The 23338-nt window shown below is 49.8% G+C and overlaps 1 protein-coding gene across 1 annotated transcript; it reads left to right on the forward strand.

The window, feature by feature from the left end:
* Positions 1-5728: 5728 nt before the first annotated feature.
* LOC143686731 (uncharacterized) lies at positions 5729-20874 on the forward strand. The gene is made up of 2 exons (XM_077163296.1): positions 5729-6348; positions 12678-20874. Exons 1-2 carry the CDS (start codon positions 5729-5731, stop codon positions 12790-12792), a joined length of 735 nt encoding a protein of 244 aa, XP_077019411.1. The 3' UTR covers positions 12793-20874.
* The last annotated feature ends 2464 nt before the right edge of the window (positions 20875-23338 follow it).

Below are 23338 nucleotides of genomic sequence, written 5' to 3' on the forward strand. Positions count from 1 at the left end.
CTTGCCCTTCCCCTCAAGATGTAGCCTCTGATGATATGAGATGGATGGGGACCATCCTAGGATCCCCTCTGGGCCTGGTCTCCTCCTCCTTGGCATTCTTATCAGAGGAAACAGACTTGAACATAACAGAGCTGTTATCTTTTGGGCCTGGCTTTAAAGTTGTGCCTTTTCAGCCTATGTCATTTCAGGTGTATCCTCAGCCCAACATCAGTTATCAACAGAGTGAATTAAATTCACCAGCCGCACATGATCAGAAATGTTGAAAATTTGCCCATATAATGCTAGCCAATATTAGGGCTCAGAGGATACTTGGGCTTCAGGATCAGAAAGGAGCTACTTGCTTTGGGGTTGAAGAGGGCTGGATGGGAGGGGATGGCCTCACTGATCCTGATTTGCTCCATCCACATTCCCTCATCCATCTCTGAAGTCTCACTAGGCCAGGGCTGAGATAGGTCTCTTGGAGTGCAGAAACCTGACATCATTGGTTTCACCCCTTGACCCAGCAGGCCAAAATAAAACTGCAGTGGTGAGGCAATGGTTGTAAAACAGAAACAAGTGGCATTAGTCTCAAGGCAGTCAGAAATGGGAAGCAAACTGTTAACATCTTTGAGATCCCAGAGAAGACTACTTTTTGTGGTATGTTAGCCAGAACTCTGCTACCTAGTTGAAGTAGGACCCTGGAAAATTCCCTTCTCTTCTCTGGGCCTCCACTTCCTTATGTGTAAAGGGCATCTAGAATTAGTCCAAACGTTTCCAGGTTGATAAGCTGTTGTTCTAGGGGTTCTGGTATCCTCTCACCCAGGAGTGGAAGAGATTAAAGACGGGTTGGGAAAGGTGGGAGAGGAAGGACTCTGATTGGCTTCTGAGGCTTGGTGAGAAGTAGTTTCTACTTGGTTATCCTGGGACACCTGCTCTGAGGCCAGTCTACATCATGTCAGTGAAACCATGTCTGGGCATTTAATATTGATGATTCCAGCCATTCCCCATGCTGGCACCAGACAGTGAATAAAGGTACCTCGGTCCCTCCGAACCAGCCCATGCTCCAGCTAAGCCTGACGGATCAACATCTATGCCTCAGTTGAGACTATGAGTCACCAGAAGGACCCTGCTGAGCCTAGCCCCTATTCTTAATGTAGAGGAATTCATGAGATGTAAGAAAATAGTTGTTGTTTTATGTCACAGTGAGAGTTTTGAGTTAGTCGGTTATGAAGCAACAGATTCTGGTATATGATAGTGGGAGAGGTTTAAGAAAGTCTAATAATATTGCTGCTTTGACGTCTAGTGAAATCAAGAAGGCCTCAAAAGACCTAAATCACAAATTCTCCTCCCTAACCTTCTCCCATGGATCACATCCCTTACCTAAACAACCATCCTTATTAAAGGGACCAGATGCGGTTCCTGCTTATACCTGAGTAGCGTGCTTCAGTTACTTCCCTGCCAGTTTACTCATTCAAACACTCCACTTGCATCTTCCCACAAGAACAAACCCCCCCCCTTTTGTTACTGTAATGTTTGTATCCCACAGTCCCTGCTTGTTCACTTTGTTCCCAATTGCAACCTGCTGGTGGCACTGCATGGCATGTAGTGTCCTCTTTCTCTACAGTGTGAACATCTGTGAGTAATAACTTGTTATCTCATTTGTCCAGTGTCAGATGCCATGTGTTCAGCAAGTCCCACAAATATAGGATAGGGATCCTTCCCTCAGCAACAGGGTAAAAAGGAAGCAATTAAAACAACAGGTTCAATATTTTTTAGTTTAGTAATTGATTTTTAGCATTCTTCTCAGGTAATATACAATAAGATGCAATTAATTTCAAATGACAAAATATCAGTAAAGCTATGGAATTTTATAAAGTATTTTAATCATGAGCCTTAGTATAATTTTGTGGAAATGTTTCTGAAGATTTAATATCATGTGTCTTGATTTTCATTTTATAGTCATGGAAATTCATGTGTTAGCATATTCATAGCATCTAACAATGAATTTTAATGAATAATTGGAAATATGGATTCACAAACATTCATTAAAGATGCACAACTATATTGGAGTGCTATGAAAAGCAGCAACTATCCAGGCTTAACAGCACCCTTTCATTCTGTTTTGTTTTGTTTTTTCCAGATTTTAGTTCATTGACCTCTTTTAAAGATAGCTTTTCAACAAAGAGTGATTTGTTAAAATTATGGCCAAGCTGCTTATTAATAAATTTAAACCTCACCATCTAAAGTCCAAATTTTATCTTCTGCGACAAAAGATTAATATACATATATATATAATATATATATATATTATATATATATATATATATACACACACACACACGAAATCTACTGCAGAAGTAACCATTTTGAGTAAGAGTGAGAATATAAAAACCTGACTCCCTTAAGGATTTCATGTGATGGAAAAGTCTGTAACATTGATCAGAAACCAGTGGAGGATGGGTTTGCATATGGGGCAACTCAAAATAACCTCTGAAATTAATTCTTTTTTTTCCTTATATCTTAAATGCTGAATGAATAGTGACACTCCAAGCAGTCTAAGGACAGTGAAGTGAGGTCTCCTACACTTTCTTTTTTTTTTTATTTGGGAGAGAGGATATTTGATGGCAATAGCTTAAGTAGTGAGAAGAGGGAGTTCTTATATTTCGACTTTTTCCCCTCCCTCCTTCCCTCTTCTTCTCTAGAAAGGGAGAGACTGGTAGCTTGAGGTTCAGGAGAAAACAGTGATTTCTGTTTTTCAATAGGGAAAATATCTAGCAATGGCAGGCTGCCAAATCAGTAGCCTATGATCTAATGGCCCCCAGTTCCTAAAGAAGAGGTGAGCCCTGGTGTGGGAAGTCAGGAGAGGAACCAATGTTGGGTGCTGCAGCCCCTTGGTAGAGAACAGCCCCAGAGACAAAAAACTGGGTGGAGGGAGCAGGAAGGACCAGAATGGAGGAAACTTAAGTGCCACCCAAATTAGCTGCCCTCTGCTCCCTGCTGGTGGGTCCCTGGGGTGTAAAGAGTGGCAGGGAAGGTGTTATGGCTGAATGGAGAAGAAATTGAGATGTTGATAAAACAAAATAAAACAAACACTTTCTACAGTGATGAAGTAGTATACATATCTCCTTATGAGGACACAGAAAAGGTGGAAATTCAAAAGCATTAGAAGCATGATCAAGCAAATGCCAAAATTTGATTGGCTTGAAATGAGAAAGCAGAGCTGCATAGAGGTCATAGCTCAGGGTTTGGCATACAGAACTTTTGCTCCATGACAACCTGTAAAAGGAGAGGAACCCATTACTCTCCCCTTCCTTGTTACAATTTCTACATCCGGGATGAAACTGAAAATCCCAGAAAAATAACTGATTGGAAAATAAATGGAAACATACTTTTGAGAATATCAGAGTGTCTAATCAGAGTTAAGAAGAGGGAGAAGTCTAGTAGGAATTTAGGCTTGGATCTGAGGTTTTTAAGAGGGAATATATATTATCTTTATTAAAAAAATGATGCAAACTTGGATATAATACAAAAGGATGGACTTGATGTCTTTTTAATATCATATTGTAGCACTGCCTAACAGGACCACACACAGACTATTTAACTCTCTAAGGAAAATATTTTTTGTTGTTTTTCATCTTGCTATCTATTATTGACAAGGGCCTAGACTTCGAGATGTTGCTGCATGTTTATTTGTATATATTTTGCCCAATAAGAAGTTAACATGATTTCTGTTTGGTAGAGAAGATAATTCCAGAGGTTTTCAGATTTGCTCCTTATGGAATATTAGCCAGCTTTTACTCTAGGCTTTCTTGACTGACTATATCAATCTCTGGTTCTCAAATCCTCTTTCAAACAGCTTTATTAACATGCTTATGTCCTTGTTAAATTCATTTTACATCTATATGAGTCATGTTTTAACTTTTTGCAAATCATTCTTTGATGCTACCATGGTGGTGAAAAGAAGATACTGCCTCAGTAGTGTGGAAATTTGCTTGTTTACGTGCTTTGCGTGTGGGTTTTTTTTTTTAATATTTTATTTTTTTGGTTAAGCTGAGGTTGAATCACTTTTGCTCACATTTCCACATAGTAGTTGCAAACTTAGCTAAGAAGTTGATCTTTAAGGAGAAACTTCTTTCCCAGGGATAGCAAACTCTCTATATGTTAAATTTTCTACTTCTTTAAAATATCTTAATTCCATGATATTATAACCTCTAGATTCTATCAACACAATAGGTAAGCCAGTCTGCCAAGTGACAGTTTATGTTTACAACCAGGCTTACTTTTTCCTAAAGAATCATTCTTAGATGGTCACATTTTTATTCTACATGCAATTAGGTATTGAGGATAAATAATATTCAAATTTATTGACTTGTGAAGATGTCTTTGTCCTCTCTACTAGTAACTATACCAGGAAATGAGAGAGATTTCTATATAGTCAGATAAACCTTATAAGTTATGGTTTTAAATGATCCACACTCAGGAGTAGTTTTCATAGCAGTTAATCTTTCAAGAACATCCATCTGAACATTAGTTATACAAAGTATACTTGGCAGGACATTGTATTTTATGGTATGATTTCTAAATGCTAGCAATAAATGTTTTAATAGTTAATGAATGATTTGAAAATTCAAACACTTATTTTGGTCCAAAATATATGTATTTTTTTCACTTCCTTAACGGAATAGTATACCTTGTAAAAATAAGTGAGATAAGTAAGTTACCAATGTTTCCAATCCACCATAATCAATGGAGCAGGGGAGTAGAAAAGAACAAATATTATTTGGAGAGTCAGCAAAAGAGATTAAACTGAATTGGGAAATTACTGTGCAAGGGTATGTACCTTTTTTCATTGAATTTAAATGATAATGTTTCTTTACATGTACTGAATTTAAAAATATTTTATATATGAAATTTTAAAATAATATCAAACTCTATAAAATGTGTTTAAAGATTTGATTTGATGAGATTTAAAAAGTGTTTGCTTGCATATAAAAAATAAATTTGATAATCTAGAGATATGAAAGTTTCTAGGACATCTTTAAAATTATGGAATGAGTAAGGATAAAATTGTTTGATTAGATAAAAATGTGTGATGTGAAGTTAGCAAGTTTGTGCTTACAAATTGAAAACCATAGAGTGCTATATATTGATTGAAATACTATAGTTCAGACACAATCTTAGCATTGCCCTGCAATAGAAAAAGTTTTAAAATCAATTTTATTATATAGAAACTTGATATTTCACGAGTATGCAGTTATTGATTCTCTGTTTAATGTATGCACAATGTTTACTATGGATTTTTATAGTAACTTCTATGTATTTTTAAGGTATTTTTTTAAATTTTGAAATAAATTTAATTTTACAGAAAAGTTACAAAGTATACACTTTCCATATACACTTCAGCCAATTTCCAATAACCATGATACAGTTGTCAAAATAATTTATTCAGATTTCATGAGTTTTTCCACTATAGTCCTTCAGTACTCCATCTAGGACACCAAGTTGCATTTTATCCTCATGTCTCCTTAAATTCCCCAGGTCTGTGATGGTTTCTCAGTATTTATTTCTTTTCCTGTCTTTCAGTTTTTAAGATTGCTGGTCAGATATTTTGTTAAATGTTCCTCATCTTAAGTTTGCCTGATGTTTTCCTCAAAATTGCACTGGGGTTGTGGATTTGGAGAAAGGAAACATAGAGGTCAAGGTCCCTTCTTGTCACATCAGAGGTACTTGATTTCCAAATGACACCCGCATGCGCATGTCCAAGTTTGCCACCCGGGGTCCTCTCGGTGCGCTTGCGCACACCCGACTGCAAGCTCAGCGGGTGCGATCACGATGCGCCTGCGCAAACCCAGAGGCCTGGTGGGTCGCACCGCGCCTGCGCAGGCCACCGCCTGCTCTGCGGAGACCCGTTTGCCGCCCCGGGGCGCCGTGTGCGGGTCACGGCCGTTGGCGTCTGTCGTGGCTTGGCGGGCGTTGGCGCTGGTTGCTGACCCTCAGGGAGCCGCGGCGTTCCCTAGCTGGCCCGGGGTCGCGGGCATTTGCGTGGGGCCGGGCGGCGGCGACCGAGAGCCGGAGGCCGGACGGGAGCCGGAGCGGGAGCGGCGGGGGCGGTGCGCGGCCTGCCCGCGGCCAGCCGGACGTGGGGCCGCAGTCGCAGTTTCCTGTGCGGGTCCCCGCGCGCGCCCTGGGGCCGCTGGAATCCTCGGGAGGGGGCTTCGCCGAGACCCTGAGAAAAGTCAAGGTCCGGAAAGGGCCGGAGGGCCTGACCGCGGGATCGTCCTGGCCGCGCAGCCGCAGTTGCGGCGCCACGGGGCAGCCGCGAGCCGGAGATCTTCGAGACGCTGCCCGCGAGCACTTCAGCTCTGCAAGGTGAGCGGGGGTGGGCGCGCGGTGGCAGAGCGCCGGGGAGGGGGGTAGCGGGTGCGGGTGGGGGTGGGGGAGCCCCCGGCGGGGCGTCGAACTGGGCGGGCGGCGGGGCACGGGGAGTAGCGCGCGCGGGTGGTGAGGCTCCGGGCCTGGGAGCGCGGCGCCGGGCGCGGGAGTGAGGCTCTGGGCCTGGGAGCGGGGTGCTGGGAGCGGAGCGCTGGGCGCGGGAGTGAGGCTTCGGGCCTGGGAGCGGGGCGCCTGGCGCGGGCGTGAGGCTCCGGGTCTGGGAGCGGGGCGCCGGGCGCGGGAGTGAGGCTCCGGGCCTGGGGGCGCGGCGCCGGGCGCGGGAGTGAGGCTCCGGGCCTGGGAGCGGGGCGCCGGGCGCGGGAGTGAGGCTCCGGGCCTGGGAGCGGGGCGCCGAGCGCGGGAGTGAGGCTCCGGGCCTGGGAGCGCGGCGCCGGGCGCGGGAGTGAGGCTCCGGGCCTGGGAGCGGGGCGCCGGGAGTCGGAGTGAGGCTCCGGGCCTGGGAGCGGGGCGCCGGGCGCGGGAGTGAGGCTCCGGGCTGGGGGGCGCGGCGCCGGGGCGCGGGAGTGAGGCTCCGGGCCTGGGAGCGGGGCGCCGGGCGCGGGAGTGAGGCTCCGGGCCTGGGAGCGGGGCGCCGGGCGCTCGAGTGAGGCTCCGGGCCTGGGAGCGGGGCGCCGGGCGCGGGAGTGAGGCTCCGGGCCTGGGAGCGCGGCGCCGGGCGCGCGAGTGAGGCTCCGGGCCTGGGAGCGGGGCGCCGGGCGCGGGAGTGAGGCTCCGGGCCTGGGAGCGGGGTGCCGGGCGCGGGAGTGAGGCTCCGGGGCCTGGGAGCGCGGCGCCGGGCGCGGGAGTGAGCTCCGGGCCTGAGCGCGGCGCGGGGCGGCGCGAGTGAGGCTCGGGCCTGGGAGCGGGGTGCCGGGCGCGGGAGTGAGGCTCCGGGCTGGGAGCCCGGCGCCGGGCACGGGAGTGAGGCTCGGGGCCTGGGAGCGGGGCGCCGGGCGCGGGAGTGAGGCTCCGGGCTTGGGAGCCCGGCGCCGGGCACGGGAGTGAGGCTCTGGGCCTGGGAGCGGGGCGCCGGGCGCGGGAGTGAGGCTCCGGGCTTGGGAGCCCGGCGCCGGGCACGGGAGTGAGGCTCGGGGCCTGGGAGCGGGGCGCCGGGCGCGGGAGTGAGGCTCCGGGCCTGGGAGCGGGGCGCCGGGTGCGGGAGTGAGGCTCCGGGCCTGGGAGCGGGGCGCCGGGCGCGGGAGTGAGGCTCCGGGCCTGGGAGCGGGTGTTGGGAGCGGGGCGCCGGGAGCGGGAGTGAGGCCCCGGGCCTGGGAGTGGGGCGCCGGGCGCGGGAGTGAGGCTCCGGGCCTGGGAGCGGGTCGCCGGGCGCGGGAGTGAGGCTCCGGGCCTGGGAGCGGGGTGCCGGGCGCGGGAGTGAGGCTCCGGGCTTGGGAGCCCGGCGCCGGGCACGGGAGTGAGGCTCTGGGCCTGGGAGCGGGGTGCTGGGAGCGGGGTGCCGGGCGCGGGAGTGAGGCTCCGGGCTTGGGAGCCCGGCGCCGGGCGCGGGAGTGAGGCTCCGGGTCTGGGAGCTGAGCGCCGGGCGCGGGAGTGAGGCTCCGGGTCTGGGAGCGGGGCGCCGGGCGCGGGAGTGAGGCTCCGGGTCTGGGAGCGGGGCGCCGGGTGCGGGAGTGAGGCTCCGGGCCTGGGGGCGGGGCGCCGGGCGCGGGAGTGAGGCTCCGGGTCTGGGGGCGGGGCGCCGGACGCGGGAGTGAGGCTCCGGGTCTGGGGGCGCGGCGCCGGGCGCGGGAGTGATTCTCCGGGCCTGGGAGTGGGGCGCCAGGCGCGGGAGTGAGGCTCCGGGCCTGGGAGTGGGGCGCCGGGCGCGGGAGTGAGGTTCTGGGCCAGGGGGCGCGGCGACGGGCGCGGGAGTGAGGCTCCGGGCCTGGGAGTGGGGTGCCGGGCGCGGGAGTGAGGCTCCGGGACTGGGAACGCGGCGCCGGGCGCGGGAGTGAGGCTTCGGGCCTGGGAGCGGGGCGCCCGGCGCGGGAGTGAGGCTCTGGGCCTGGGAGCGCGGCGCCGGGCGCGGGAGTGAGGCTCTGGGCCTGGGAGCGGGGTGCTGGGAGCGGGGCGCCGGGCGCGGGAGTGAGGCTCCCGGCCTGGGAGCGGGGTGCCGGGCGGGAGTGAGGCTCCGGGCTTGGGAGCCCGGCGCCAGGCGCGGGAGTGAGGCTCTGGGCCTGGGAGCGGGGCGCCGGGCGCGGGAGTGAGGCTCCGGGCTTGGGAGCCCGGCGCCGGGCACGGGAGTGAGGCTCTGGGCTAGGGGGCGCGGCGACGGGCGCGGGAGTGAGGCTCCGGGCCTGGGAGTGGGGCGCCGGGCGCGGGAGTGAGGCTCTGGGCTAGGGGGCGCGGCGACGGGCGCGGAAGTGAGGCTCCGGGCCTGGGAGTGGGGCGCCGGGCGCGGGAGTGTGAGGTTCTGGGCCAGGGGGCGCGGCGCCGGGCGCGGGAGTGAGGCTCTGGGTCTGGGAGTGGGGCGCCGGGCGCGGGAGTGAGGCTCCGGGACTGGGAACGCGGCGCCGGGCGCGGGAGTGAGGCTTCGGGCCTGGGAGCGGGGCGCCCGGCGCGGGAGTGAGGCTCTGGGCCTGGGAGCGCGGCGCCGGGCGCGGGAGTGAGGCTCCGGGTCTGGGAGCGCGGCGCCGGGCGCGGGAGTGAGGCTCTGGGCCTGGGAGCGGGGTGCTGGGAGCGGGGCGCCGGGCGCGGGAGTGAGGCTCGGGTCTGGGAGCGGGGTGCCGGGCGCGGGAGTGAGGCTCCGGGCTTGGGAGCCCGGCGCCGGGCACGGGAGTGAGGCTCTGGGCCTGGGAGCGGGGTGCTGGGAGCGGGGCGCCGGGCGCGGGAGTGAGGCTCCGGGCCTGGGAGCGCGGCGCCGGGCGCGGGAGTGAGGCTCCGGGCCTGGGAGCGGGGTGCCGGGCGCGGGAGTGAGGCTCCGGGCTTGGGAGCCCGGCGCCGGGCACGGGAGTGAGGCTCTGGGCCTGGGAGCGGGGTGCTGGGAGCGGGGCGCCGGGCGCGGGAGTGAGGCTCCGGGCTTGGGAGCCCGGCGCCGGGCGCGGGAGTGAGGCTCTGGGCTAGGGGGCGCGGCGACGGGCGCGGAAGTGAGGCTCCGGGCCTGGGAGTGGGGCGCCGGGCGCGGGAGTGAGGCTCTGGGCCAGGGGGCGCGGCGCCGGGCGCGGAAGTGAGGCTCCGGGCCTGGGAGTGGGGTGCCGGGCGCGGGAGTGAGGCTCCGGGCTTGGGAGCCCGGCGCCGGGCACGGGAGTGAGGCTCTGGGCCTGGGAGCGGGGTGCTGGGAGCGGGGTGCCGGGCGCGGGAGTGAGGCTCCGGGCTTGGGAGCCCGGCGCCGGGCGCGGGAGTGAGGCTCCGGGTCTGGGAGCTGAGCGCCGGGCGCGGGAGTGATTCTCCGGGCCTGGGAATGGGGCGCCAGGCGCGGGAGTGAAGCTCCGGGCCTGGGAGCGGGGCGCCGGGCGCGGAAGTGAGGCTCCGGGCCTGGGAGAGGGGCGCCGGGCGCGGGAGTGATGCTCCGGTCCTGGGAGCGGGGCGCCGGGCGAGGGAGTGAGGCTCCGGGCCTGGGCGAGGAGGGGTCGCCAGGCGGCGGGAGTGGGCTCCGGGTCTTGGGGCGGGCGCGGGCCGGGCGCGGACGGAGGCTCCGGGTTTGGGGTGAGCGGGCGCGGCGGGAAGTGAGGCTCGGGTTGGGAGCCCGGCGCCGGGCACGGGAGGTGAGGTTGGGTAGGGGCGCGGCGACGGGCGCGGGAAGTGAGGCTCCGGGCCTGGGAGTGGGGGCGCGGGCGCGGGAGTGAGGCTCTGGGCTAGGGGGCGCGGCGACGGCGAGCGGAATGTGAGGCTCCGGGCTGGGAGTGGGGCGCCGGGGCGCGGGAGTGAGGTTCTGGGCCAGGGGGCGCGGCGCCGGCGCGGGAAGTGAGGCTCGGGCCTGGGAGTGGGGCGCCGGGCGCGGGAGTAGTGTTGGGCTCCGGGACGGGAACGCGGCGCGGGCGCGGGGAGTGAGGTTCGGGCCTGGGGAGCGGGGCGCCCGGCGCGGGAGTGAGGCTCTGGGCCTGGGAGCGCGGCGCGGGCGCGGGAGTGAGGCTCGGGCCTGGGAGCGCGGCGCCGGGCGCGGGAGTGAGGCTCTGGGCCTGGGAGCGGGGTGCTGGGAGCGGGGCGCCGGGCGCGGGAGTGAGGCTCCGGTCCTGGGAGCGGGGCGCCGGGCGCGGGAGTGAGGCTCCGGGCTTGGGAGCGGGGCGCCGGGCGCGGGAGTGAGGCTCCGGGTCTGGGGGCGCGGCGCCGGGCGCGGGACGGAGGCTCCGGGTTTGGGAGCGGGGCGCCGGGCGCGGGAGTGAGGCTCCGGGCCTGGGAGCGTGGCGCCGGGCGCGGGAGTGAGGCTCCGGGTCTGGGAGCTGAGCGCCGGGCGCGGGAGTGAGGCTCCGGGCTTGGGAGCCCGGCGCCGGGCACGGGAGTGAGGCTCTGGGCCTGGGAGCGGGGTGCTGGGAGCGGGGCGCCGGGCGCGGGAGTGAGGCTCCGGGCTTGGGAGCCCGGCGCCGGGCGCGGGAGTGAGGCTCCGGGTCTGGGAGCTGAGCGCCGGGCGCGGGAGTGAGGCTCGGGGCCTGGGAGCGGGGCGCCGGGCGCGGGAGTGTGGCTCCGGGCCTGGGAGCGGGGCGCCGGGTGCGGGAGTGAGGCTCCGGGCCTGGGAGCGGGGCGCCGGGCGCGGGAGTGATGCTCTGGGCCTGGGAGCGGGGCGCCCGGCGCGGGAGTGAGGCTCCGGGCCTGGGAGCGGGGCGCCGAGCGCCGGAGTGAGGCTCTGGGCCTGGGAGCGCGGCGCCGGGCGCGGGAGTGAGGCTCCGGGCCTGGGAGCGGGGCGCCGGGCGCGGGAGTGAGGCTCTGGGCCTGGGAGCGGGGTGCTGGGAGCGGAGCGCCGGGCGCGGGAGTGAGGCTCCGGGCCTGGGAGCGGGGCGCCCGGCGCGGGAGTGAGGCTCCGGGTCTGGGGGCGCGGCGCCGGGCGCGGGAGTGAGGCTCCGGGCCTGGGAGCGGGGCGCTGGGCGAGGGAGTGAGGCTCCGGGTCTGGGAGCGGGGCGCCGGGCGCGGGAGGGTGCGGGGAGGGTGCGGGCGTGAGACGGCTGGGAGCAGGAAAGGGGCAGCGGAGCGGGGTCAGGGAGCGGGGAGCTGAGCTTCGGCCTGGGAAGGGGCCTGCTGGCCGGGACTCAGGGTTAGGGTCCTTGTTCACAGGGCTCTGACCCCGCCAGCGTGGCCTGGAAGCCTTCCGTGGGTGCGATTTTGGTTTAACCCGCTGACTTTAGTTTCCTTTGGAAACGCTGTCTGATGAATATCGCTAACCCAAAGGCCAAACCTCTCCAACTGGATGTTTGATCGTGGTTTTTCTCCTAAAATGTGCAGTGAGTGGCTGAAAATATGAAATTGCCATTATGTTTGGTTAAGAAGTTAGTGCTGTGATTTTTGCCTGTTGAGGAGGTTGGTGCTATGGTGTGCAAAAGCCCCCTGTAGCGGTTGGTTTTAGATATTTCTCCGTGGGGGCTTGGGCCCCATCTGTCTGGCGGGGTCTTCTGAGTTCTTCCAAGCATCTGTTAAAGAGGAGGGGGTGCTGGCCTCACCTATCTTGGGCCCCTTTGCCTTCTTTTTATTTTTTATAATATTTTTTACTATGAATATAATGTTTATACAATGAGGAATATATTTTGAAGTACATTGTAAGAAGTAGTTATCAGACAAGGGTTTGATATGGGTTACAGTTCCACAGTTTTGGGTTTTCTAGCTGCTCCAAGACCCTAGCGACATAATAGAAATACCAATATAGTGATTTAGCAGTCATGCTCATTTGTTACATTCTAAATTCTCTGTTGTAACACCTCCTTCTCCTTTGACCCTTCTCCCAGTCTTTTAGGAATATTTGGACTCTGCCCATTCTAACTTTTTCATGTTGCAGAGGGGTATCGGCAATATAAGATAGGGGGATGGAAATAGTTGATGTTCTTGGAGGGGCTTGTCCCTGTTGTGTTTCAGGACTTACTTGGCCTAGCAACCATCTGGAGTTTGGAGGTTTCTAGAAGTAATCTTAGTGTGTGAAGCTTGTGTAGAATCCCTGATAAAGCCGTGGGTGTTCTTTAGGGTTGACAGGAATGGTGTTGGTTGGAGTTGGCAGACCATGGTAATTAGCAGAATCTAGCTGAAGCTTGTGTAAGAGTACCCTCCAGAGCAGCCTCTTGAGTCTTCTTGAACTCCCTTAGCCACTGATTCCTTATTTTATTACATTTCTTTTTCCTCTTTTGATCCAGAAGACATTGTGGATCCCATGGTGCCAGGGCTAGAGTCAGCTCTGGGAGTCATGTCCCATTTTCCCAGGGGGACGTTCACCGCTGGATGTCATGTCCTATGAAGAGGGAAAGGTAATGATTTTACTTGTTATGTTGGGCTTAGAGAGAGAGGGGCCACATCTGAGCAACAAAAGAGGTTTTAAAACCTTGGGGGTGACTCTTAAGCCTAATTTTAAGTAGGCGTTCCTATCCTTTGCGTGGTTAAGTTTCATATGAACAACCCCCCAAACTAGTGGCTCAGCCTATAGCTTTGGTTGTCCAGACTGCTTGTGAGAATATCAAGAATTCAACTTGGGGAAGTTGAGTTTTCCCCTGTTCTCACCATTCCCCGAAGTGGACTTTCCAAGTACTTTTTTATTCACTGTTTAAATGACTCTGGGATTTATTGGGGCATCACTCTGGACAAACCAACAAAATCTCCTGTCCTTCTCAAGGTTCCATGTACTTATGGTATTCAATTAAGCTGTGTACAGAAGTTATATTAGGAAATGCAATAGTCAAAGTATAAATTTTGTACCAAATAAACATTTTTTGCTTTAGTCTCACACATTATTTGAATTTTTAAAATATTAATTACCATCTATTTTCAGCACCCTGCAGTAATGACATTCCTTTGTTCTTCCTCATGCAGAAACATTTTAAAAAATTGTACGTGTAGTCACTATCATTATACACTCTAGACATTCCTAGATTATACCACCTCAATCTTTATTGTCTATCTTTCTTTCTCATTTCGTTTGTGCCCCCAGCTCTCCTCCCTCTATTAGTCCCACATTCAGCTTCATTCAGTGTTTTAACATAATTATATTACACTTAGGTAGTATTGTACTGTCCATTTCAGAGTTTTTACATTCAGTCCTGTTGCACAATCTGTGCCCCTTCAGCTCCAATTACCCAATGTCTTACCCTATTTCTATCTCCTGATGGTCTCTGTTATCAAAAAATTCTCCAAGTTTAGTCAGTAATGTCAGTTCATATCAGTGAGATCATACAATATTTGTTTTTTTATTTCTGGCTAATCTCACTCAGCATAATATCCTTAAGGTCCATCCATGTTGTTACAAACTTCATAATTGTATTCTGTCTTACAGCTGCATAATATTCCATTGTATGTATATACCACAGTTTGTTTAGCCACTTGCCAGTTAATGGACATTTTGGCTGTGTTTCCATCTCTTGACAATTGTAAATAATGCTGCTATAAACACTGGTGTGCAAATGTCTGTATGTGTCCTTGCCCTCATGTCCTCTGAGTAGATACCTAGCAATGGTATTGCCGGGTCATATGGCAGTTCTGTATTTAGCTTTTTGAGGAAACAACCAACTGCCTTCCACAGCAGTTGTACCATTTGACATCCCCACCAACAGTAGATAAGTTGCCTCTTTCTCCACATCCTCTCCAGCACTTGTCATTTTCTGTTTTATTGATAATGGGCATTCTGGTGGGTGTGAGTTGATATCTCACTGTGGTTTTGATTTGCATTTCTCTAACAGCCGTGGAAGTTGAGCATGCCTTCATGTGCCTTTTGGCCATTTGTCTTTCCTCTTCTGATAGGTGTCTGATCACGTCTTGTGCCCGTTTTTTAATTGGGTTGTCTGTCTTTTTGTTGTTGAGTTGAACAATCTCTTTATAAATTCTGGATACTAGGCCTTTATCTGATATGTTGTTTTCAAATATTGTCTCCCATTGGGCAGGCTGTCTTTTTACTTTCTTCAAGTTCTTTGATGCGCAAAAGTGTTTACTTTTGAGGAGTTCCCATTTCTTTCTTTCTTTCTTCAGTGCTCTTGCTTTGGGTGTAAGGTCTAGAAACCCGGCTCCAGGTATAAGATTTATAAGATATTTCCGTACATTTTCTTCTAACAGTTTTATGGTCTTAGATCTAATGTTTAGGTCTTTGATCCATTTTGAGTTATCTTTTTGTATAGGGTGTGAGATTTGGGTCCTCTTTCATTCTTTTGCATATGGATATCCAGTTCTCTAGGCACCATTTATTGAAGAGACTCTTCTGTCTCAGGTGAGTTGGCTTGACTGCCTTATCAAACATCAATTGTCCATAAGTAAGAGGGTCGATATCTCAATACTCTATTCAATTCCATTGGTCAATATATTGATCTTTATGCCAGTGCCATGCTGTTTTGATCACTGTAGCTTCATAATATGCCTTAAAGTCAGGTAGCGTGAGACCTCCGACTTCATTTTTTTCTCAGGATACTTTTAGCTATTCAGTACACACTGCCTTTCCTGATAAATTTGGTTATTGGTTTTTCTGTTTCTGAAAAGTAAGTTTTTTGGATTTTAATTGGTATTGCATTGAATCTGTAAATCAATTTAGGTTGAATTGACATCTTAAGTATACTTACTCTTCCAATCCATGAACACGGTATGCCCTTCCATCTATTTAAGTCTTCTGTGATTTCTTGTAACAATTTCTTGTAGTTTTCTTTGTATAGGCCTTATGTCTCTTTAGTTAAATTTATTCCTAAATATTTTATTCTTTTGGTTCCTGTTATAAATGGAATTCTTTTCTTGATTTCCCCCTTAGATTGTTCATTACTAGTGTATAGAAATACTACAGATTTTTGAGTGTTAATCTGGTAACCTGCCACTTCGCTGTACTCATTTATTAGCCCCAGTAGTTTTGCTGTGGATTTTTTGGGGTTTTTGACGTAGAGTATCATATCATCTGCAAACAGTGAGAATTTTACTTCTTCCTTTCCAATTCTGATGCCTTGTGTTTCTTTCTTTTGTCTAATTGCTCTGGCTAGAACTTCCAACACAGTGTTGAATAACAGTGGTGACAGTGGGCATCCTTGTCTTGTTCCTAATGTTAGGGGGAAAGTTTTCATTTTTTTCCCGTTGGGGATGTTGTTAGCTGTGGGTATTTCATATATTCCCTTTATCATTTTGAGGAAGTTCCCTTCTATTCCTATCCTTTGAAGTGTTTTGAACAGAAAAGGATGTTAAATTTTGCCAAATGCCTTTTCTGCATCAATCCAGATGATCATGTGGTTTTTCTGCTTTGATTTGTTGATATGGTTTACTTATGTTGAACCCTCCTTGCATACCTGGGATGAATCCTACTTGGTCATGATGTGTAATTCTTCTAATGTGTTGCTGGATTCGATTTGCTAAAATTTTGTTGAGGATTTTTGCATCTATATTCATTAGAGAGATTGGTCTGCAGTTTTCTTTTTTTGTATTATCTTTGTCTGGCTTTGGTGTGAGGGTGATGTTGGCTCCGTAGAAAGATTCTGGAGTGTTTGGTAAAATTCACATGTGAAGCCATGTGGTCCTGGACTTTTCTTTTTGGGGAGCTTCTTAATGACTGATTCAATTTCTTTACTTGTGATTGGTTTGTTGGGGTTGTCTATTTCGTCTCAAGTCAATGTTGGTTGTTCATACCTTTCTAGAAAGTTGTCCATTTCATCTACATTGTTGTATTTATTAGCATAAAGTTGTTCATAGTATCCTGTCATTACTTCCTTTATTTCTGTGGGGTCAGTGGTTATGTCTCCTCTTCCATTTCTGACCTTATTTATTTGTATCCTCTCTCTTCTTTTTGTTAGTCTCTGTAAGGGTCCATCAATCTTACTGGTTTTCTCATAGAACCAGTTTCTGGTTTTGTTGATTTTCTCAATTGTTTTCACATTCTCAATTTCTTTTATTTCTCTCTGATCTTCGTTATTTCATTCCTTTTGCTTGCTTTGGGGTTAGTTTGCTGTTCTTTCTCTACTTCTCCCAAGTGGACAATTAGTTCCTCGATTTCTGCCCTTTCTTCTTTTTTGATATAAGCATTTAGGGCAATAAATTTCCCTCTTAGCACTGCCTTTGTTGTGTCCCGTAAGTTTTGATATGTTGTGTTTTCATTTTCATTTGCCTCGAGATATTTACTGATTTCTCTTGTAATTTCTTCCTTGACCCACTGGTTGTTTAAGAGTGTGTTGTTGAGCCTCCACATATCTGTGAATTTTCTGACACTGTGCCGATTATTGATTTCCAACTTCATTCCTTTATGATCTGAGAAAGTGTTTTGTATGATTTCAATCTTTTTTAATTTGTTGAGACTTGCTTTGTGACCCAGCATATGGTGTATCCTTGAGGATGATCCATGAGCACTTGAGAAAAAGGTGTATCCTGCTGTTGTGGGGTGTAATGTTTTATAAATGTCTGTTAAGTCTTGCTCATTTATTGTATTGTTCAAATTCACTGCTTCTTTATTAATCCTCTATCTAGATGTTCTCTCCATTGATCAGAGTGTTGAATTGAAGTCTCCAACTCTTATGGTAGACGTGTCTATTTCTCTTTTCATTGTTTGCCTCATGTGTTTTGGTGCATTCTGGCTCGGTGCATAAATATTTATGATTGTTATGTCTTCTTGCTGAATTGTTCCTTTTATTAATACATAGTCTCCTTTGATTCTTTTAACTGTTTTACATTTGAAGTCTAATTGGTTGGATATTAGAGTAGCTACTGCTGCTCTTTTCTGATTGTTATTTGCATAAAATATCTTTTCCCAACCTTTCGCTTTCAACCTATGTTTATCCTTGTGTCTAAGATGTGTTTCCTGTAGACAGCATATAGATGGGTCCAGTTTTTTAATCCATTCTTCCAGTCTATGTGTTTTCATTGGGGAGTTTAATCCGTTGATGTTTAGTGTTATTACTGTACGGGTAGTCTTTTCTTCTACCGTTTTGCCTTTTGGATTTTATACGTCCTACCTAATTTTCCTTCTTTTTACCTTTACTCATAGTCTCCCTTTCTCCACTCTTCTCCACACCTCACCTCTCTCTTCTGTCTTTTCGTGTTTATCTCTACTGCTCCCTTTAGTATTTCTTGCAGAGCTGGTCTCTTGGTCACAAATTCTCTCTGTGATGTTTTGCCTGAAAATATTTTAATTTCTCCCTCATTTTTGAAGGGCACTTTTGCTGGATATAGAATTCTTGGTTGGCGGTTTTTCTCTTTTAGTAATTTAAATACATCATCCCACTGTCTTCTTGCCGCCATGGTTTCTGCTGAGAAATTGATGCATAGTCTTATTGGGCTTCCCTTGTATGTGATGGATTGCTTTTCTCTTGCTCCTTTGAAGACTCTCTCTTTCTCTTTGACCTCTGACATTCTGATTAGTAAGTGTCTTGGAGTGTGTCTGTTCGGATCTGTTCTCTTTGGGGTATGCTGCACTTCTTGGATCTGTGATTTTAAGTCTTTCATAAGAGTTGGGAAATTTTCAGTAATCGTTTCCTCCATTAGTTTTTCTCCTCCTTTCCCCTTCTCTTCTCCTTCTGGGACACCCACAACACATATATTCGTGCACTTCATATTGTCATTCAATTCCCTGAGTCCTTTCTCATATTTTTCCATTTTTTCCCTATATTTTCATTGGCTTGTTGGATTTCAGATGTCCTGTCCTCCAGTTCACTAATCGTATGTTCTGCCTCTCGAAATCTACCATTGTGGTTTTCCATTATTTTTTTCATCTCTTCTACTGTGCCTTTCATTCCCATAAGTTCTGTGATATGTTTTTTCGTAACTTCGATTTCTTCGTTTTGTTCATTCCTTGCCTTTCTTATATCCTCCATCTGTTCATTGATTTGATTTTTGATGAGGTTTTTGATGTCTGTTCATGTATTCTGAATTAATTGTTTCAACTCCTGTATCTCATTTGAATCATTGGTTTGTTCCTTTGACTGGGCCATATGTTCAGTTTTCCTGGTGTGATTTGTTATTTTTTCCTGCTGTCTAGGCATTTAATTACCTTGATTAGTTTATTCTGGAGATTGTCTTCACTTCTTTTACCTAGGGTTTTCTTGCTGGATGAATTTGTTGTCTGTCTGTTCTTTGACATTCGGTTCAGCTTTTTGTGGACCTCTAGCTTAGGTTTTGTTTAATAGAGGAGAATTTTTCAGTTCTTCTTTTCTTGTTTCTTGCCCTGCCTTTATGCTGTGCCTTACTTCCCTGTCCCACCCTCCACCCCACCCCCTGCCCCTGCAACTTGTACTCTAATTTCTGTCTCCCTGAGCTTGATTTTCTCTGATGCTTTGTTTGTAGTTACCAGGGCTTAACTTTAAGGTCCTTAAGCAATGACAGTCTTGTTTACTTTGACGCCAACTTCAGTAGTGAATGCAAACTGTGTTGCTATACCCCTCCAGCCCCCCATCTTTATGTAGTTCTTGTCTCGTGTTACGTGTGGATTGAGTCCCAAACCACTGAATTATCATTGTATTCTAGTCACCTGCCTTTTAGATCCTGAGGGAGATAAAAAGTGCAGTTGCAAGCCAAACTTACAGTAGTCCTGTCATGACAGGTATCCACATTGTTGCCCCACCAGAGATCTCTGCTTCTTCAGGCAGCTTCTAGCTCTTGTCTGTTGTCCTTTCCTTTCAGCCTGTAGAGCCCTGTTGAGCATATGGGGTGGCTCGGGCCCTATGCACCCCAGAAAAACATGTTCTGCAACGCAGTCTGCTCGTGTGGTGTGTGCCCATTGTCAGTAGGAGCTTCTGATGAGGCCACCTCAATGAAGGTGTGGCCCAGCCGGCTCAGGATGGGTCCTGTGCTTTGACCAGAGGCCTCATGGGGAAGGAAGGTCACGGGAGAGAAGGCCGGAGGGTGCCTGTGGAGGCTAGAGTCTGTGGGACACTGAAGAGAAGGGGTCGGCCAGGGGAGGCCACTGGGCACACTGTCCAGGGAGGGAGGAGGCTGGGGACAGAGGATCCCAGAAAGGGAGGAGCCTAGGGAGGAAGGGGACTGGAGAGGAGGGAGCCTGGGTAGGAGGGAGCCCGGGGAGGGAGGAGCCTGGGAACGGAGGCACCCAGGGAATGGAGGATCCCGGGGTTGGAGGAGCCTGGGGATGGAGGGGATCCCGGAGGGAGGAGGTTGGGAATGGAGGCACCTGGGGACAGAGGAGCCCCAGGAGGGAGGAGCCTGGGCAGGGAGGAGCCTGGGGACAGAGAATTCCAGGGTGCACGGCCAGAATTGTCTTGAGGACATGTGATCCAGATGTTCCCAGTGTGGAAGCCAAATGGTGTTTGTTTGGGCGGGTAGGAAACTAAAAAAGCATTTCTTGTAGGGCTGGCCTAGTGGGGACCAACTTCTTTAGCTTTTCTTTATTTGGGAATGTCTTAATCTCACTCTCACATATTTCAAAAATTTTAATGCAATTTTATGGATATATATTCACATGCCATGTAATCATCCAAAGTGCACGGTGCTCAGAGTATCATCATGTAACTGCATTCATCGTCACAGTCGACCTTTTTGTGTAAAGGATAACATAGAAGGAAAAAGCAATCAACTTCAACGCATACTACAACAATTTTTTGTAGAACAAATTTCAGATTTTAGTATGGGCTACAAGTCATAATTTTGGTGTTTACTGCCATCTGCTCCAAGACACTAGAGACTAAAAGCAATATCAGTATTATTACTCAGGAGTCATTCTCATTTGTTAAACCTGACCTTCTCTGAATAACTCCACCTTCTCTTTGGCTCTTCCTCCCACTCTTTAGGGGTATTTGGACTATGCCCATTGAAACGTTTTCATGGTGCAAGGGGTTGTGGATAATACAGGGTACAGGGATGAACTAGTTGATGCTCTGGAGGGGCTGGCTTCTCTGCAGTCCAGGACTTATCTGGCCTAGGGACCCATCTGGAGGTTGTAGGTTTCTGAAAGTAATCCTAGTGCATGGAACCTTTTAGAATCTCATATAAAACCCTAGGTATTCTTTATGTCGCCGTCATTTTTGAAAGATGGTTTTATGAGGTAAAGAATTCTTGCTTGCTAATTTTTTGCTTTCTGCCCTTTAAATATATCATTCCACTGCCTCCTTGCCTCCATGACTTCCAGTGAGAAATCAATACAATGTTTTGAGGTTCCCTTGTATGCGACATGTTGCTTCTCTCTTGTGACTCACAGTTCTGACTTTGTATCTGACATGTCAAAGTTTAATTTTAATATGTCATGCCCTGGATCTGTTTGGGTTTATCCTGTTTGGAGTTCATTGAGTATTTTGCATATACATATTCGTGTCTTTTGTTAAATTTGCAAAGTTTTCAGCCTTTATTTCTTTGAATATTTTCTCTGTTCCTTAAGGTTGTACCCATCTGATGTTATGGCAGAGCTTTCCTTGATTGCCTGTAGTGAACCAAAAAAAAAAAGTAAAACAGGTAACACATTCCCCAGCCTTTGCAGGTTGACCTGTGAGTGCTGCCCTTCAGGGCTTATCCACATGCTGAGTTAAGAATATAGCTCCAGGCCAAGTTGTAGGGCCTCCCTGGTCCTTTCTGCTCATGAGTCTCAGGCTTGCCTGCACACATGGCCCTAGGAAACCCCCTGTTTACAGGGACATGAACGCCCCCTTTGTCTTAGGAAAGAGTTCCCAACAGTCCTGGGCCCTGCTGTCTGTGTCCTACAGCAGCAGTCCCCTGCCCCAGGCAGCACTTGACTGCTTCCTGCAGCGTCCTGTAAGAGAGTTGGGTGAGCAGGTTCTGAGACAGACGGCCAGCCCCACAGACCAGCATCAGATAGATGTATATTCTCCCAGAGTGCGTGCCGTGGTCTCTCTCCTCCTGTGGAGCCAGGACAAGGGGAGAGGGGTCGAGGGGCTGGCTAAGCCACCACCAGGACCCCTGGTTTGAAGTAGACTTCTTGATTCAGTGCTCATCCTGTGACCACAGTCTTTTAGCTGTTTTCTGGAGAAAGGTCTTTCTGTGCTTCTTGCTAGTTGCACAAAGCTTCTGTTGGGGGAACAGAGCCCTGAAGTGTCTCAGTTCCTGATTTTTAAAAATGATTTCTTTACTTGTTTATTCATTTATATTTTTATTCAAAGACTATATATTAATTAGAGTTACAACTGCAGAATTTCACTCCAGCTCCTTCTCTGAATTTGTCGACCTTTTGTACACTGCAAGAAACTTTCCACCTCTGCTTGAAGTCAGGTGCAGTGTAGATCAAGATCAGCAGTCCTTTCTTTCATTCACGCTAATCGTTTGCAGAAACGACTTATTTCACCATTTTTAATTGTGTTCTTGTTTGTTTTAAATGGGTTAAGTCAGAAACCTAAGGATCTGTGATACTACCTTACTTACAAATTAACAATTGAATTAGTGTGCCGCAATTTTACACGTGTGCACATGTGCGCGCGCGCACACACACACGAGAACTCTGAGTTAGACACAGGTTGTTACTGAAAGCAGGTGCTGCAGCCAGAGCAGTGCCCCAGCATAGTGTGGTGAGCCCCAGATGGTGCCTGCATGTGCAGGGGGCCCCCTCACCGTAGAGGAACCCCAAATTGGGGAACTCTGATTTTAAGTAGATGATCTAGTGACCTTAGGAAAGGGAGAATCTTATCTTCATTTTAGAATATTAGCAAGTTCTGGGGAGAAGCAGGATGGTCTTTATCTTCACTGCTGGTCTCTCTGTGGATGTTGTGGAATGTCTGCTCTAGAAACATTTTTAAATTGGTGTAAATGCCTTTACTTGGGGGACCCCTGCTGTGCAGAAATGTGCAATCTTCCAGGAGTTTTGTCTTCAACATTTGGGTCTCCCTCCAGCACTCCCCCCCTTTTCTTGTCTTAAAGCAGAACAAAACCCCCCTCCACCACTTGTCTTCTTCAGCTGCCATTCTTTGTCTTAGTCCCCTACACTCCTCTTCTCCCATCACTCTCTCTTCCCTGCTCCTCCTCTGTCTCTCTTTCTTTCAATTTTTTATTAGAGAAGTTGGGGGTTTACAGACCAATCATGCATAAAATAAAGGGTTCCTGGACACCAACCACCCCACGATCAACCCCTTGTGTTGATGTGGAACATTTATTGCCATTGATGATAGTATTTATTTTGTAATTGTGCTCATTTTTTAAATACTTTAATTACCTTTGTTATAATTGATGAAAAATTACCAAAATAGTACTATTAACTATCTTCCATAGTTTATATTAGGTGTATTCTTCCAGTATTACCACCCTATTATTAACACCTTGTATTAGTGTCATATGTTTGTTATAGTTCATGAATCAAACAGCATTCTTGTACTCTTAGCTGTAGTCCATTGTCTACAATTGGGCTTTCTGTGTTATACGGTCCTATACTTTTGTTACTCCGGTAGCATATGTGGCCTCAAGTTTCCCCTTTTAGCCACATTCACCTGTATATGGAGTACTGTTAATTACATGTACAATGATGTGCTGCCATCATCACCATCTGTTTCCAAACCATTACAGTCAAGCTAAGTGGAAATTCTGTACAGTCACCCGGTACTCTACAATCCGGATTGGAGATCTTTGAGTTTCTTATTATAATTAGTTTGTATCAGTGAGATTGTACAGTGTTTGTCCTTTTGTGCCTGGCTTCTTCATCCATGTTGTTCTGTGCATCAGGACTTCATTCCCTCTTACGATTGGGTAGTATTCCATCACAGGCATGTACCGTATTTTATTTATCCAGTCATCAGTTGATGGACACTTGGGTTGCTTCTATCTTTTGGCAGTTGTGAATAATGTCACTGTGAACATTGGTGTGAAAATATCAGTTTGAGTCTCTGTTTTCAGTTCTTCTGATTGCTGTATATACCAGTATTGATGTATATACTTGGTATATACCAAGAAGTGGGATTGCCAGATCATAGGATCA

This window comes from Tamandua tetradactyla, chromosome 6 (assembly GCF_023851605.1).
Source record: "Tamandua tetradactyla isolate mTamTet1 chromosome 6, mTamTet1.pri, whole genome shotgun sequence".
Taxonomy (NCBI): domain Eukaryota; kingdom Metazoa; phylum Chordata; class Mammalia; order Pilosa; family Myrmecophagidae; genus Tamandua; species Tamandua tetradactyla.